The 16169-nt window shown below is 36.7% G+C and overlaps 3 protein-coding genes across 5 annotated transcripts; 2 read left to right on the forward strand and 1 right to left on the reverse strand.

Moving 5' to 3' along the window:
* Positions 1-44: 44 nt before the first annotated feature.
* On the forward strand, positions 45-9217 carry LOC6646321 (NEDD4 family-interacting protein 1-like). 2 transcript variants are annotated; one of them, XM_002068978.4, is made up of 2 exons: positions 45-107; positions 7719-9217. In XM_002068978.4, exon 2 carries the CDS (start codon positions 7728-7730, stop codon positions 8565-8567), a length of 840 nt encoding a protein of 279 aa, XP_002069014.1. In that variant the 5' UTR covers positions 45-107; positions 7719-7727; the 3' UTR covers positions 8568-9217. The 2 variants fall into 2 exon arrangements, with proteins under 2 accessions (XP_002069014.1, XP_046867898.1); XM_047011942.1 differs by lacking the exon at positions 45-107 and adding an exon at positions 2930-2959.
* Positions 50-6497, forward strand: LOC6646343 (protein spitz). Of its 2 annotated transcripts, none has more exons than XM_002068977.4 (2): positions 50-107; positions 5180-6497. In XM_002068977.4, exon 2 carries the CDS (start codon positions 5368-5370, stop codon positions 6082-6084), a length of 717 nt encoding a protein of 238 aa, XP_002069013.2. In that variant the 5' UTR covers positions 50-107; positions 5180-5367; the 3' UTR covers positions 6085-6497. The 2 variants fall into 2 exon arrangements, with proteins under 2 accessions (XP_002069013.2, XP_023033783.1); XM_023178015.2 differs by having other exon boundaries at positions 51-107; positions 5177-6497.
* A 3117-nt stretch (positions 9218-12334) lies between the features above and the next one.
* LOC6646342 (glutamate receptor ionotropic, kainate 2) lies at positions 12335-16043 on the reverse strand. Its single transcript, XM_002068976.4, has 10 exons — positions 15706-16043; positions 15403-15636; positions 15183-15349; positions 14886-15119; positions 14664-14816; positions 14393-14596; positions 13852-14055; positions 13128-13780; positions 12954-13063; positions 12335-12885 (listed from the first exon to the last, which is right to left on the reverse strand). The coding sequence occupies exons 1-10, from the start codon at positions 15953-15955 to the stop codon at positions 12350-12352; spliced, it is 2745 nt and encodes a 914-aa protein (XP_002069012.2). The 5' UTR covers positions 15956-16043; the 3' UTR covers positions 12335-12349.
* Positions 16044-16169: the final 126 nt, after the last annotated feature.

Consider the following 16169-nt stretch of genomic DNA (forward strand, 5'->3'; position numbering starts at 1 on the left):
AACTGTAATCAAATTTGTGGCAAATCAATACTGAGAGAGGAGCAGAAAGCGAGAGAGAGTGAGAACCAAAGAGTGCTGCGCACAAGAGAGGCAATTCAAAAATAAAGGTGAATAAATAGAATAAAAACTAAAAATGAACCAAAATGCAATAAAAATCGTGTAAATTCGATTTCGATATAAAAGTTATTTCAAGATTTGATGAGAACATAAGAAAGAGAGAAAGAGAGGAGAGCGTCAGAAATAGAAATAGGGACTCTGCTATTACCCCCTATCTATCCCTCTTCACTCCAGGAGAGCTTAAGATTAATGTATGTGTGTGTGTGTGTGTGTATGTTTGCTTAGCAAATTAATAATAATCATAAAGTTAACTTTTTCGTTGTTGTCCATAATTTCACACTGCGTGAAAGAAACTTTCACATGTCTATGTGTGTGTGTGCGCCGAGAAATTGTTGTTTATTTAATTCATATTTCTAAAAGTTAATTAATTCATTTGCCCTTGTACAATAACAACAAACTTACCCGTATAGCAACAAGCATTAGGAGGGAGAGTTCTAAAAAACTTGTTCTATCTCTCCTCCCACACACACACACACACACACACACTCCCGCAGGGTGGTGGGGGATATCGTTTGAGTGAAGGTGGAGTCGAAGGAACTGCCGCTTGAGACAGTTTCCGCTTGCAATCTAGCTGCTGTTGCTGCATCTTCATCTGCATCCTCGCTCCCTCTCTTTCACACTCGTTTTTCTCTCTCTATCTCCCTCTCTGTTTCTCTTTGTTTTTGGCCTGGTCCCGTTTAACTGGTTTATAAGCTGACAGCTGCATACACACACAAACCTGCATAATGCTCAAACATACATACATACAGGGCCGTTTAGACATTATTTTAGGGGGAGGAGGGGCCAAAAGGTGCATATGTACCGAATAAATGGAGTTCTCTGTTTCCCTCTCAGCGCTCTATCAATTATCACTTGTTACAAAAAAATATAAATAATACATATTGATGAGCATTTTTTCATTTTCAATCATTTCAACAAGTTTGCTCAGTATTTAGCGTTCACAAAAATATATACAACTTTCCATTTAAACTTATTTTTTTTGCAACTATTCGAAAATATTTCGATTTCAGTCTGAAATACATTTTCAAATCAAGTTCAAAATTTTGTCCTTACGAATTATCTCATGTTTTTTTATGTCAGTATTATTTCTGATTTTTTTTTTTGGATAATATAAAAACATCGAGTTCTATTAGGTTAAATCTCTTAATAAGGTTGATTTCCGGCGAGGAAAAAAAGCAATATTCTAAAAGTAATGATATTAGCAGGTTTAATAGTACATAGATTCAATGCAGTAATGCGATTTTGAAAAAATTACAAGTCCGTGCAAAGTTTTCGAATTCGAGTTTGTAAAAATGTAAAAAAAAACAAAACATTTTCTAAACATTCGGTTGGAATTTCATTGGCTAATATAATAAGGTATCTCGGAAAATGGACTTTTCCTTTAATATCTCGAAAACAAGAGCTTAACGAGAAAAACTAAAGTCATCTGGGACCCAGAACCTAGAAAAGAAGCCTTGCATTAAAAATGGCTGCATACTAGTGTAGTCTTTCTTTCGTTTTACCATTCACACACATTTATCGCACCTGCTGTTCCTTTTACTGTTGTTGTTGTTGCATTAGACAGCTGCTGTCCACGCGCTCTCGAATTTCTTCTCTCTGCCTTACTCTCTCTGTCTGTCGGTCTTATCAACAACAATCTGAGTGTGTGGTATAAAACCAGGCCCACGACTCGAATTGCAAAAATGAAACTGCGTTGTTTGCTAATTTTCAAAGGCTTTTGTTATGGCTTTCTTCCCTACAGCAACAACAACAACAACTGCCATAACACTTGCGTTGCTTTACCTGGTTTACTTTACTTCACTCCACATTAGGTAGAGGTGTACCTAACTCTATTTCACAGCTGCCTACCTAACACCTACATACATACACGCATACATACATCCGCTTTTGTAGTAGTGGCCTTCGTTTACTCATATAATAATTTCTATCGTTTCGATTTCGTGCAAAATTTATAATATTTCAATTGTTTACATGTATGTCTGTGTGTGTATTTGTTTCGTTTTTCTGTTGTCGTCTTCCTCTTACTGAGTCATATGGCTGGCGGACAATCCATGAAACACTTTCCCCCCCATCTTGGTTTTATCATGTGTTTTTAAATACCCTTGCAAAAAGGTTATATTCATTTTGGTCAGAAGTGTGCAACGCATAGAAGGAAACATCGCCGACCATATAATAAAGTATATATATTCTTGATCGGATCAGCGCAAACTCTTCCTAGACCGTAAGAGCTACAGAGCTGAAATTTTGCTTGTAAGCTTCTGTACTGCAGGGAATGTATATCTTGGACTCAGCCAGATCGGACAACTATATCATATACACACGAATAGTGGCTTTTCTCAATAAGTTTTCCGAGCTATTGTCATCAAAACTAATATTTGTCAGTTTCAAATACATACAAATGACGCGATTGTCTAAAATTAATATGTATTTGTCGGTTTCTGGCTATTCCTGATTTGATCGAAATCGGGAAACTATATTATATATCTGTCATAGCTCCAGCCTCAGATTGTGGGCTGTTCTTTCGCGAGATTATTCAACTTTTTGGATAAAAGGTTTTTCCATATTGAGAACCATAGGTAAGGGAAGGGTATACAAACTTCGGCGCGGTCAAAGTTAGCCCCCGCCCTCTGGTTTGCCTTATCAATCGATTGATCGAGCGCAAGCGTTCCTAATCAGGCATTCATTTAATTTTCCCTTTCTTATACCCCACTCTGGGTGTTCGGTTTATCACAGAAAGAGAGAGTGGAAGAGCGATAGCGATTGCAATTTGTAAAACGCAGTTGGTTGAAGTAGGAAGCATTACCACCTAAATCACTCTCCGAAAGAGATGGAAGAGTTCTGTGTAAGTGATATTTAGTGATTCGCTATTAGTTTTACATAAACTTAGCGTAAATATACACCCAACGGCTGTTTCTAACGAAGTTTAGATAATCAATCCAATTCGATATTTATGTCAGACTTTCCAGAGAAACTCCCTAGGCAATCTTAGGTTGCATTTTCCAGTGAATTTGTCAAAACATCTCAAGTTGAGCTTCTGTATATTTGTCGAATCATTTGATTGATGCATTTTCGATATCATCTTGTTCTTCAAGTGCAATGAACTAGGGATACCCTTCATTCAAAGGGGTCAAGCTGCCTGCTTTGGCTTTATTGACTTTATGTCATTGTGTTTGTTAAATAATTTCGTTATTTTTGTCACCTAAGTAAAGTCGTGACAACTTTAGTTAAATAAATGAGTAAGTCGTAGATGCCAAGAGTCAGTTCGTCATCGTTGATTAGCTCATTGGTCTCACTCACACACAGCTAGTCTCAACCACCCACACACCCAACCACACACGCAAACTCTCACACATAACAACTATTGGTGGTTAAGCTACAGAAAACTGCGCATTTGCATGCCGCATGAAATTAGGCCTAACCTCTACCTCCACCTCCACCTCTATACCACTCAACGTGTGTATGTATGTATGTATTTAGGTACTCACGCAATTTCTTGATTGATTTCGACTATTTTTAGTTAGTCTGTCCATTCAGTGATTGTTCGCTGCTTCTCCTCACATGGTTTTCATTTCAATTGCCTAAAAGGTCAACTTAATTGCACTTCTTTCAACGACAACGACGACTCTTGAAGGAGGAGCATTCAAGGCAGAGGGCAGGAAGAAAAAGAGGGTGGAAGGCATCTTACTTGGTTGGCTCTTCGTTTCTCGTTTTCATTTCGCTGTCAATTTAAGTTTGTTTTGCTTTTTTTGTTTCTGTTGTTGTTTAGGACCAAAATAAAATTCAACTCAAACTCTCCTCGAAATACAATTAAGTTCAAGGCCTTACTAAAGCTGACAACAGATAAAAAAAAAACAATCACATTTAGTCATTCGACCTTTGTAAAAACTTCGATATATTATATACAAAATATATATAAATATATGTAAATTATCAGTTTGTTGTGTTCTCCAAGCAGTTAAATTATCAACAATTTGTTCGTGTCTAAGATAACATTCGTAAATATCATATATAATAATTAAAGATTAACGCAATTTATTACAACCAAAAAGCAGCTCTTCATAAATGTTGGTAATAACATCGCCCAAATAGAAGAGAGGCCTTGAAACACTTTTAGAATTTGTTTGGTTAAGTATACCGCTTGAGAAACTAGGGGAACGGGGCGGTGGTCCCTTTCGTTGCTATTTACTTTGTGGTATTTATCATTTGTTCAAGTTTTGTCAATGAGAAGCAATGATTTTTCTCTAAGAGAGTCCCTAAATCAGTTATTTTATAGTAAATGAGGTCACCTAGGAACATATTGTCTCCCTCACTCATTTAAGTAACTTACAGGTTATTTTTATTCTCATTCAGGATTATTATGGTAGTCCCTAGAATCAAGAAACAGATCTGAAATATGTCTAAAAAAAAGTCTCTTAAATGGATATTTTTCCAAGGGTATTCATTGATCGAGCCTTTTTTATTTTTGCTTATCCAATGTTATTTTGTTGGCTAATTAAATAAACTACTTGGCTAATTATAAAGAGAGTGAACAAAATTGAAGAATGACAGCGAAAGTGGGTGTGCGGTGTGGGGCGTGAGAGGAAGAAAGAGACGGAGTATGTTAACTTCTATCCTCTATGGAAGCGGGTGTGGTGTGTGTTTTGTGCCCTTTTTTTATTACCCCGTGTTGTGCGCATTGAACTTGGTTTTTCTTTTCGAGTATAAAGTGAGAGTTTATATTTATAGAAGATATATGTATATACATATATCTACGTATTTGTGTGTGTGTGAAACAAACTGAGCAAACAGCAGCTCTCGATTTTGACCAGGTAAATAAAATTGTATTGAACCTTGTTTAATTAATGAGCTGCTCTTTGTTCTTTTTTTTACTTAGGCTGCTGGAGGGACGGAGTGGAGTGGAGAGAGACCAGGTTGAGGGCGAGGGCAGGCAGGCAACTAATACAAACATACACGAACATACAAACATCCACAGAAAAAATTTATGACAAATTTTTTGAGTTAATTATTTAATTGCACTTTGCTTTCTGTTCTCTTTTTTTCGTTTTTGTTGTTTTTGCAGCAGCACCAACAATAAATAATAAACACCAAAAACACACAGCCACGCGCCCACGCCTTGCCAGCCACAACACTTTCCGTCCTGATCAGCCCAAAACTAGCCAAAATAGAGTAAAGAAACAAAAAGATAGGCTCGAAAATTTATTGCAACTTGTTGACTCCTTACATTCCTTTTGCTGCCGCTACCATGCGTTAATGAAGATGAGAGATCGTCAACAAAAAACCAGTTACCATCAGTTGCTGCTGCTTCTGCTATTCGGCTATGCAGCTTGCCTATTGACGCTTTGCGATGCCTGCTCCTCGCGTGCCATATCGAAACCACGTCCAACGCCGCCACCACCAACAGCGTCTCTGCCGCCCGATAATGTGATTGTCACAACGACTAGGGCACCATCGACACCATCACGTCCAAATATAACATTCCCCATCTTCAATTGCCCGCCCACATATGCCGCCTGGTATTGCCTTAATGATGCCACCTGCTTCACGGTGGAAATCCACAATGAGATCCTTTACAATTGTGAATGCGCCTTGGGTTTCATGGGACCTCGTTGCGAGTACAAAGAGATTGATGGCTCCTATTTGCCCACACGCAATCGTGTGATGCTCGAGAAGGCCAGCATTGTGAGTGGTGCCACATTGGCATTGCTCTTCATGGCCATGTGCTGTGTGGTCCTCTATTTGCGGCATGAGAAGCAACAGAAACTAAAACTACACGATAGTGCCACAGAGCAGCATAATGGCAATGGAGGAGGCGGTCTAACCGGATGCCAGAATGATGGAATGGATGAAGTGGATGGTTTGAAATCGCTACGTTTTCCAGCACGACGACCGTTTGCTCCCTGTAGGATTCTTACCTTGGAGGAGGCTCATTATCAATCGATTTCGGCCTCAAATCGCATTAGGCACTAACTAACTGAAAAGAAATACGAATGTCTAACATTTAATGTTTATTTATCCTCTGTTTTATTTTAACTGTTCTGTTCTGTTTTCTAACTTTTAATTTTGTTTATCTTCTTTTTTTTAATCTTTTAAACACGGAACGAAAACAAAGCGGTTTTTGTTTTGTTTTGTTCAAGTGCCTTTAAAAATCGACGCCGTGTCGAAGTATTACAAAACAATTTTCAGCTAACAGCGAGAGAAATAGATCTAATGCAATGCAATTTTTTCGGCAGTTAGCCGCCTATTTAAATTAATTTTATTAATTATTTATTTATATATATATATATATATATATATATACAAACATATATTTCATTACAAAATGCGCGTAAACTATTAATGTTTAACAATAATAATAATTATAATAAAAAAAATGAAAACAAGCAAGAAAAACAAAACAAAAATCAATATGAATACTAAAACTTAAAAACCAAAATATTTGTGTTCTTTCTTTTGTTTTTCTATACACATACAGTAGTGCATAATATTCTCATCTGATTCACATTGTTAAGAAACATTATATAATATGTGTACCATAAATTGAACTCATTTGATTCACCCCATGTGCCTCCAATTCTTTGTAATTTTGGTCTCCGGCGTGAGTGCCATTTTTCACGTGCAAAATAGAAGTTTTAATGGGCCTAGGAAGACTTTATTCAAGGATAAGATCAAATACCTCAATAACATTAATAAGAGACTTATCAACAATAATATCATAGTCAAAATAATGAAGAAATCCATCGCCAAAAATGTTAAATTTCGATCAAATTATAGATTTCAATAGAACGATACAAGTTTTTCCCAATTTCTGTAGACGTTAACACAGTAACTTGAAGTTTGTCCAAGGTTTATATATTGCTGCGAGAGTTAAATGAAATTTTTTTAAAATTATTTTTGCATTTTACAAAGCAGGTAGATTCAAAGCTGCTCCAAAATTAACCAAATTTCGAATAGTAAGAAGGGAGTGCCAGTTGTTGTTTTTTACATCAATAATAACACTCTCAAAAATAAATGTGCATAGCAAAAATCCTTTACAAAGCATTAAAAACCCTAGTTTTTATACAAAGGCACTAGTATTTTTTTGCTGGCTAAATAAGGTAAATATGGCTATATCAAAGATATGTTAAGAATCAAAAACAATGGGTAATCCATTTAATAGTTCCCGGGAACTATTGGAACTACAGCCACCAAAAATTTGGCATGTAGACTCTCGTATTGGAGAAAGGAATGTCTGATGGTTTACTTAATTTCATAAAAATCGTAAACGAAAGGAAATACTGTTTACTAAAGTTACCTTATGTGTGTATAAGAGTCAATTGGCTTGCTTTTCCCCGTACTGCAGGGCATATACTTAGATATATACTTATTAGTCAAAGCGAAGACTTGTTACTGAGTAAATGTTTAAAAAATAAATTTTATGACATAGAAACTAAAAGAACATTTTGCATGAAGGAAGCTTTAATTAAGCCTAGAAAAAATCTAATTAAACCAACAATTATTAAAATGGAAATATTCCATTAAAGTAAAATGATTAGAAACTCGTATAAGATTAAGTTGTAATGTTTAAAATTGTAATTTTTATATTTTTTTTGAACACCTTGCAGATCACAAAAATGCCGCACAACAATCATCATCAGCAGCAGCCGCAGCAACAACAACAACCTGGTACACCTGGCGATGATCAGTTGGGACCACCGAAGGCCGATTTCAGTGCCCCACCACCATATGAGGCGAATGGACAGCATGTGATGGTGGCCTTGCCGCCACCGCAGCATCAAATGCCATCACTGGGTCTAACCACACATAATGGTGGTGGTATCGGCATGGTTGGAGTGGAGCCATCGAATGTTGTGGTCTGCGGCGTGGTCGATGTGCCACAGGATGTCCATGGCAAGCTGCCCACCTATGAGGAAGTGCAAATGGAGAAATCATTGAATGGTGAATTGCCGCCCGCATTTCTAACGCTACCGTCGACACAGCAATTGCCGCCACCGCCGAATCCATTGTTGCCGCCCAATCCACTGCGGGATGGTGCTGCTGCTGTGCGATCGGCCCAGCCGGCTCTAACATTCATTGCAATCGATGCCAGTGATCCGGAGAATAGCCTATCCACAACGGATAATCTCCTTGGCACAGATATTATGTTCATTACGGCCTTCATTGTGGCATTTCTATTCAATTGGATTGGCTTCCTAATGCTAACATGTTTCTGTCACACAATTGCCGCACGCTACGGGGCATTATCCGGATTTGGGCTATCGCTGGCCAAATGGACGCTAATTGTCAAACATTCAACGGATTTGGCATCGCACGAGAACTCTTGGCTGTGGTGGTTAATATGTGCTTTTGGTTTTCTAATTAGCATAAGGGCTCTTATTCAATATGTGAGCATTAAGCGATCATGGCGTTTGCTATCCGCATCGGCACAGGAGCGTTTGTTGTTCTTTTACTAGAGGAAAACCTGTGGAAAGTACGATGGAAGGGGTAGGGAGAGAGGAGGGGTTAACTGTTGGCGAGGGTTTGCGCTTTATCGATGTAAATATGTTGTAGATGAATGGGATCTGCGTTTCACCACAGGATAGGCAGGAGTACCACTTACACCCAACCCCCTCTCCACCCCCTCGTCACGCGCACACACACACACAAGACATAAAAAACAGAAACAGCGAGTTAGTGTTTATTATTATTGTTCATTTTTTTTTTTTTGCTCTCATTTTAATAGCGCAAAAGTTTAGTCCACAAAAGAAGACCTCGAAAAAAAGGAGGATCGGCAATTGAAATGAAGAGAATCCAAATAATTAAATGTAAAAACAAAAGCAAAAAATAACACAAAAAGCATTACAAAAACAAAAATAAGAAAATTAAATAATTCTATGTATGTTGAGTAGTAAGAAGGAGACACCACTCCCCTCTAAACCCCCTAAACACACACACTCACACGTTCTATATCTATTATGTGAAATATATTATTGTATGAATGTCTTCACCACCTCCTCCGCCCCCAAATCAACCGTCTCCCTCTCTCCCTGTAGTGCCCCCAGTCCGTAGTAGGAATACAAACAAAAAAAAAAAACAAAACAAAAAAAGACACCAAAAAAGGAAAACCCAAAAAAAAAAAAAAGAAAAATGAAATCCATCTATCTACTAATACTATATAGATATATATATACATTGGATATGTATGTATATATTGTATTGTATATGCAAGCCATCATATTTTTGTTGGAACGACTTTTATGCTGTGGTACTTAAATAATTACAAAAACAAAACAAACAATACACAAAAGCCAGCAGTAATACGAATGCAAATTATTATTATTATTATTCTATTATTATTATTATTATTAAATGGATTATAATGTTTATAAACTAAATATGTTCAATCCCTTTGTATGTAAATTTAAATGTGATGCAAAAGGATGCATATCACAAAAACAAAAAAATGTGCATCAGTTTTATGCAAAAATTCAATAAAAATCGAATGAAATCCAATTCAAGGATAAAAATTCAAAATTTTGCTGCTTAAATAAACTATTTGGTGGGTTAAATTACATCTTGTTTAATTATGAAATATTCCCCTTTGCAATTTCTGTTAATTTCACTATCCGACATTTTTAAGTTCAATAGATAGTAATTGACTGGGTGCTGATGACGACCCTGTACTTGGTATTTGTTCAACATGTTTTGAAATTATTATGACCCAATTTGCAATATTAATCCTATTAATATTTTATGTATAATTTAGAAACAATTTACAATACATATATCAGGTACTTTTTTGCTATAGTGCATAATACCATATTGTGGATTCTTGCTTGGGAAAATGTTTAAGCTGAAATGATTCTTATGAGTATTGAGAATATAGTCCCTAAAGAGATCAAAACAACTTTTTATTTAAATGAAAATAAGAACAAAAAATGAAGTAAGTAAGTCGACTCGTCGACTTGGGTATACCATACACCAGGTGAAACAAATATTTAAAATTTCGAAAACCAAATGTATGTCTATTAAATTGTTTTAACATGCCTCATAACATATGCTAAATCGCTCACTCTACAACAGGGGTAGGCACAAAGAGAGCCAGCTCAAACTGTCAATGTTTGCGTGCGCTTGCTTCTGTGCGTAAGCTGCTTTACACTACGCGAATCGTATGTGAAGAAACGAATAAAAAAATTAAACTGCAAGTGAAAAAGAATAATTCCGACCTAATTGTTGTTCAGAAACTCAACTATTTCCTTTACTTCTATATTGTTTGGATAACTTTTTATACGAAGGAGATCTTCTAAATGGCTATCAGTAAGACTATTTCGAATTGAATCTTTAATTAATTTCATTGTCGAAAATGTGGATTCGCAAATGTATGTTGTGGTAAACATGGAAGATAATTTTAACATTGCCTTTTATCTTACATTTATATTACATTATGCATGTTCGCTTATATTATAATATACTTTTTACCCTATAGGGACAAAATATAAATAATGGCAAAATATTTTTAAAGTTGCCATGTAAGAAAGTGAAGCATTCATTTTTCTGCGTGTAGCTGCGTAACAAAGTGACATAGTACTGCTTTCGTCAAAAGTCTGTGCGACGCTAGCTGTTTTTTTATGCACTCAAATTGTACTTCGTTCTCACATCGGCATGCACACAGACGGCCACACGAGCAATTGCCGAGCAAAAGTGCCCGCACGGGCTATGGGCGCCTACCTCTGCTCTACAAACACACGAGCACTGTAGCGCCGCCACTAGCCAACGGCCAATTCTGCCCTTGTGGATCGCGTAGCAAAATACGTTCATACGTATATTTTGCATGTTTCTAGTCCGATTTCAATCAATTTCAGTTTGATAGAAATATATAAGATTTATTAGTCCGCCAAATTTGATTGCGATGTTTTTTGTAAATTTCGGGGGCGGACGGGGGCGTGGCAAAAAGTTGAAACAATTATTTTTTGCGCGCTAACTAAACGAGTATATAAACCAAATTTGATGTCTCTATCTGTTATACTTTGTAAGAAAAACAGTTTTATGTAAATTCTGGGGGCGTGGCCAAAATTCCAATTAACTCTATATATTTACATACCACACGAGTCTACATACCAAATTTGGTGGCTCTAGCTCTTATAGTCTCCGAGATCTGCGTGTTCATACAGACGGACATGGCTAGATCGACTCGGTTGTTGATCCTGGTCAAGAATATATATATTTTATGGGGTCGGAGAAGCTTCCTTCTGCCTGTTACATACATTTTGGCGACTTTAATATACCATTTCACCCTATGGGTGTATGGTATAAAAACCAGAGGGCCGGGGCGCGTCAAAGTTTGTATACCCTTGCAACTTTTTTGGTAACTCTTTCCTTACCTATAGCCATCGAAGTGGAAAAACGTTTTATCTAAAAAGGCTAAAGTTTGCGAAAGAACGGCCTACAATTTTAGTATAAGAAATAACGAAGATATTGATCAAAGTCACTGTTTTCCACCGATCGTTCCTATGGGAGCTATATGATATAGTCACCCGATCTTGATCAAATTTGGCAGAGTCGTTTATATGTGTAGTAAACTTACTATTAAGTTTTACGACAATAGCTCAGAAAATAAGGAAGTTATTGAGAAAAGTCAATGTTCGTGACTTTGGCGTTTGTATGGGAGCTATATGATATAGTGGTCCGATCCGGCTTAATCCGAGATATACAACGGCTGCAGTATATACAAGCCTACATGCAAAATTTCATCTCTGTAGCTCTTACGGTCTAGGAGAAGTTTGCGTTGATCCAGACGGACGGACGGACATGGCTATATGAGCTCGTCTCGTCGTGCTGATCAAGAATATATATATGCGTTGCACACTTCTGACCAAAATTAATATACCCTTTTTGCAAGGGTATAAAAAAAATGCAGATTTTCATTTTTAAACGGCCGCTATTTGGTCAAAATAAATCCTTAAATTATGATTGAGGTCGAGACCAGAATTATATCTATAATGAAACTAACGCTGGGTTGACGATTTACAGACGATCCTGTGTCGATTTCCCTGCCGACAGCAGCATACTTTTGGTGTTTTTGGATTAACTTTGGAGGCCGAAAAATGTACAAAAAAATATCTTTGAGTCTCTTTTGGGTGCCTATCTCTCTAATTTTACAAGATCTGAACGTGATGGGCAAAAACCGAGCGCACATTCCGAATCAACGTAACCGAATTAGTTAAATTAAAGTCATTAAAAGTCAGGTTGGCCTGTGTTATTTATTAAGCTTTTGATCTGTATCATTATTAGTAATATGAATTTGTGTCTGCTTTATGTGACATTCACTGCAGAAGCGACTCAATTCGGGTCTATGTCGTTTATTCGTACACCAAAATGCAAAACGCAACTCCTCAAACATTTCAATCCAAACCGAACGCAACGGTGGCATATAAATCCAATTATGGTCAACTTGACCGCCATCGGTGAGACTCTGACAGGTTGCCTTCTCCACAATGGGCGACGGCATGGCTTTCGTTTGTTGGCGAAAATGTATCCAGAACTCAAAGAATGCCACAATCATGGCCACAGTGACGCCAGCAATTAGAACCACAAATATTCCACCAATACTCTCTAGGCCCAATGCATTTGCTTTCGATTGTTTGCTAGTACTTTTACGTGTGCAAGTCTCTTCGGTATTTTTCCACCATTTATCATAGAGCATTTGTATGTCACCCTTCTCTTGTAACTCCAATATGGCCAAGGACATTTTATCTCGCCAGGGTGAACCCTTGGGTGTGGCTATGCCGTAGCCTAAACGAAAATGACACATTGTGCATAGGTTATTTAATGTTACTCGTTGAATCATTTGTTAGCCAAACCTTTTGTATCTAAAAGTCCACCAATTTGAGTTAGATTACACTTTCTCTGCACTATATAATCCAGCATGGTCGATTCCATTAAAAAGGCATAATTGCCTTGATTAACGCGACTGTCAGGAATATTAAAAAAATTTGAATTGAGAGAGAGAGTATGTTATAGACTACATATCTTACTTGATGCCATCTTCATAGGTGGTTGTGAATGCCGATGGCCTTTTATTATCCATGCTACGCCACATTTTCTTATATGTTTCGATCATGGAATCGCGAAAGAATGTCATTGTTGAACCACTCTCTAATGTGCCATACGATATTTCTGTTTGACTCGCCAAATCTTCAGCATTCTCAATGGGGTTTATCATGCGTTCGGTGGTAAGAAATGCTGCCAAATTCGCTGTATACGATGCAACAATGATCAATGAAAAGAAACCCCAAATGCTGCTTATAATCCGTGTCGACATGGCCCTCGGATAGACATCGCATGCCTGTTGCATCAATGTGCCAATGGTAAACCAAAAGCTATCCGCCAATGAGAATTGATTACTCAATGTTATATTATCTAAATCACATGGATGCGTTGTTCGCCATTCGATTGGCGATAATTTGCCCACAATATAGATACTAAGCGATACCATTAGATAGGCAGCCAATACATATATCCAAATCTCAATGGCCAACGGATTCATGAATGAGAACAATCTTGTTGGCTCTTGTGTGGGTACTTTAAATAATATACTTATGCCAAGATTCATAAAGGGTTTTGTGAAATCAATGACACTTTCACGGGCATATGTTATGGTCATAGAGCCAACAGCTAAATCGGCTTTCTAAAATGAACAATATACAACATTAAGATTAGTTATATCAAACGCAAATCAATCTCAATTTAGGTAATTACATATTTCATTAGTTGGGCTACCATGCCATTCCATTGACCAGTTTCGGGATCTTTGGCTCCATATTTGCGATCTGGCACCAAATCCAATATATAATCAAAACCAACCTCATGCGAGATTCTTTCTAATATATCCACACAGAAGCCATAGAAACGTTCATTGCCTGTATAATTTTTTTCATAATGCATCATCACATAAGGTGTTTCCTAGAAAAAATATATAGGTATATCCATATATAAGATATTAGGAGTCGTAAAATTCTTGAATTTCCCTCAATAAATAAATTTCATATTTTAGCATCGCAAAAGTATGCTACACATTTTCACCTGTTTTTGTTTGATAAAAATTTAAGTTTATAACTCAAAAAAAAAGGTTTCAATATCCTTTTACAGCTTTAACAAAATTAACATTATTTTAATACATGTATATTATTTCTTTTCATTGAAATTATATTACTATTTCACTTGTTCATTTAACTTTCAATTCTGTTCAATAATAGGTAATAAAATAAATAATGAAAATTCACTACTTTTTTATACCCACCAATATGGTTATAACCACCAAAGTGACATTCATGGAACCAGCCTCAAAGAATAATGAGGGTTCTGTGATGTTTAAATGATCTTGGGGTGTCCATTCGCCCACCTTAACAATGGAATGTTGTTTCAGTTTGATTAAATCCAATTTGAATTCCACTCGTTGGCCTTCTTTAAATTGTATGGGCCCAGTCAGTCCTTTCCACTCAACCTAATGATAGCCCGAAAAGAAACTCTTAAGGAAAATCTCTAGAGAAACGGCACACTAGATAAGTTACCGCATTTATATAGTTTATTAAACTGAGACCTCCATTCCAGGGTGTTTCATCATCGCATGTTAAATTTGACAGATAGAGTGTATGAGATTGTTCCAGGGTCTGCAATCCAATCGCAAATACATAAACCGAATCGAACATCAGAGCCGGTTCCGTCTACGTGAATATAAAAATCTTATGAACAAACAAAATCTTGCCTAGCACACAAAAAAAAAAAAACTCCACCTCAATGGTTTTCTTTCTCAAATGCTCATTGGTATCATTACGTTGATAAATATGACGACCATATGTTTCTATATCCTTTAGAATTTCCTTGACAGCAACATCACCTACATCGACCAGACGAAACGCTGTTATATTGACAAAATTATATTTAAAATCCTCCAAATCAAATGTCTCCAAATCGAAACTTGTGAATAGATAATGATATTTATACTCATTCATTTGCTGTTGCAGAATCTATAGAGAAAATGTTATTTACCTTCTCCTATATCATACATACATATTTTTAGGTGTTCTTACATTTTTCAATAATATGGAAATCCCAGCCGAATTTGTATCAATAATTATATTATGGATTTCCTTATTCTTGAACTCATTCAATACCGATAAATATGCCGCACGGGATACTTGGCGTATGTGAACTTCCGCCTGAACCGAACGCGACAATTGATGTAAATTAACAATACCTAGAGAAACCGAAATCATATACTGCTCATTTTGATTAATTCAATTTGCTTACCATATTCCTTTTCGTAGAGTATACCGAATTTAGTCCAATTGAGATAACGAATGACATCGACAAAGGCATGATTCACATATTGCTGCGAGGGATGTACATTGATCGAAAAGTCTTGGGGTGATCTACCTATATCTGGTATATCAAGAGCATCGCATATAGAATTGATATGTGTGGATAGGACATAATCCGTGGGACTAAACAAAGCCTGAACTCCGGTTCGCACAAGACTGCAAACTGCGTTTCATTTGGGGGAATACAATTTAATTTGAAACTCTATAACTTTAAAGTACAATATACACACACCTTTCTGTACCGTTTGGAAGGAGTCATATTGGCTGACATATTCAATGTCATAGATGAGTGTTGTCTCTGGCAAGAGGCTTTTATCCCGATTAAGTCTATGCACCGCATATCTGAAAACCAACTCTGAGTAACTCTCTTTCCCATGGGCTTTGGGAAATAAGGCACCAACTCTTATTACAGGCGGTGCTGCCAATACGGAAAGGTGTGACAAGGAAACTACCGAAATTGCAAATAAACTAGTGTTAATCATTTCCGACGTAATTTTCCACCGGACTTAAACGAAGCCATAGAAGAGCACTGCTCCAGTGATAGCCACAGTTCCAAACGAAACGTTAAATATCGAAATAAACATGAGATGAGAAAAATTTCGATGCATTCCAGATGGTGGTTTAATACGCTTGGTAATTGTTTATTAATTTTACCCAAACGCAAACTTTAATTTAATCAATAGAACTCATAAGTAT

This window comes from Drosophila willistoni (genome assembly GCF_018902025.1).
Source record: "Drosophila willistoni isolate 14030-0811.24 chromosome XR unlocalized genomic scaffold, UCI_dwil_1.1 Seg143, whole genome shotgun sequence".
Lineage (NCBI taxonomy): Eukaryota > Metazoa > Arthropoda > Insecta > Diptera > Drosophilidae > Drosophila > Drosophila willistoni.

Excerpts from the sequence above, each read along its gene's own strand:
- LOC6646343 (XM_002068977.4), top strand. The coding sequence starts at position 5,368 with ATGAAGATGAGAGATCGTCAACAAAAAACCAGTTACCATCAGTTGCTG.
- LOC6646342 (XM_002068976.4), bottom strand. The coding sequence starts at position 15,955 with ATGATTAACACTAGTTTATTTGCAATTTCGGTAGTTTCCTTGTCACAC. Across the intron at positions 14,817-14,885 it reads TGAGAAAGAAAACCATTGAG|ACGGAACCGGCTCTGATGTT; the intron begins GTGGAGTTTTTT and ends ATATTCACGTAG. Across the intron at positions 13,781-13,851 it reads TAGCCCAACTAATGAAATAT|AAAGCCGATTTAGCTGTTGG; the intron begins GTAATTACCTAA and ends TGTTCATTTTAG.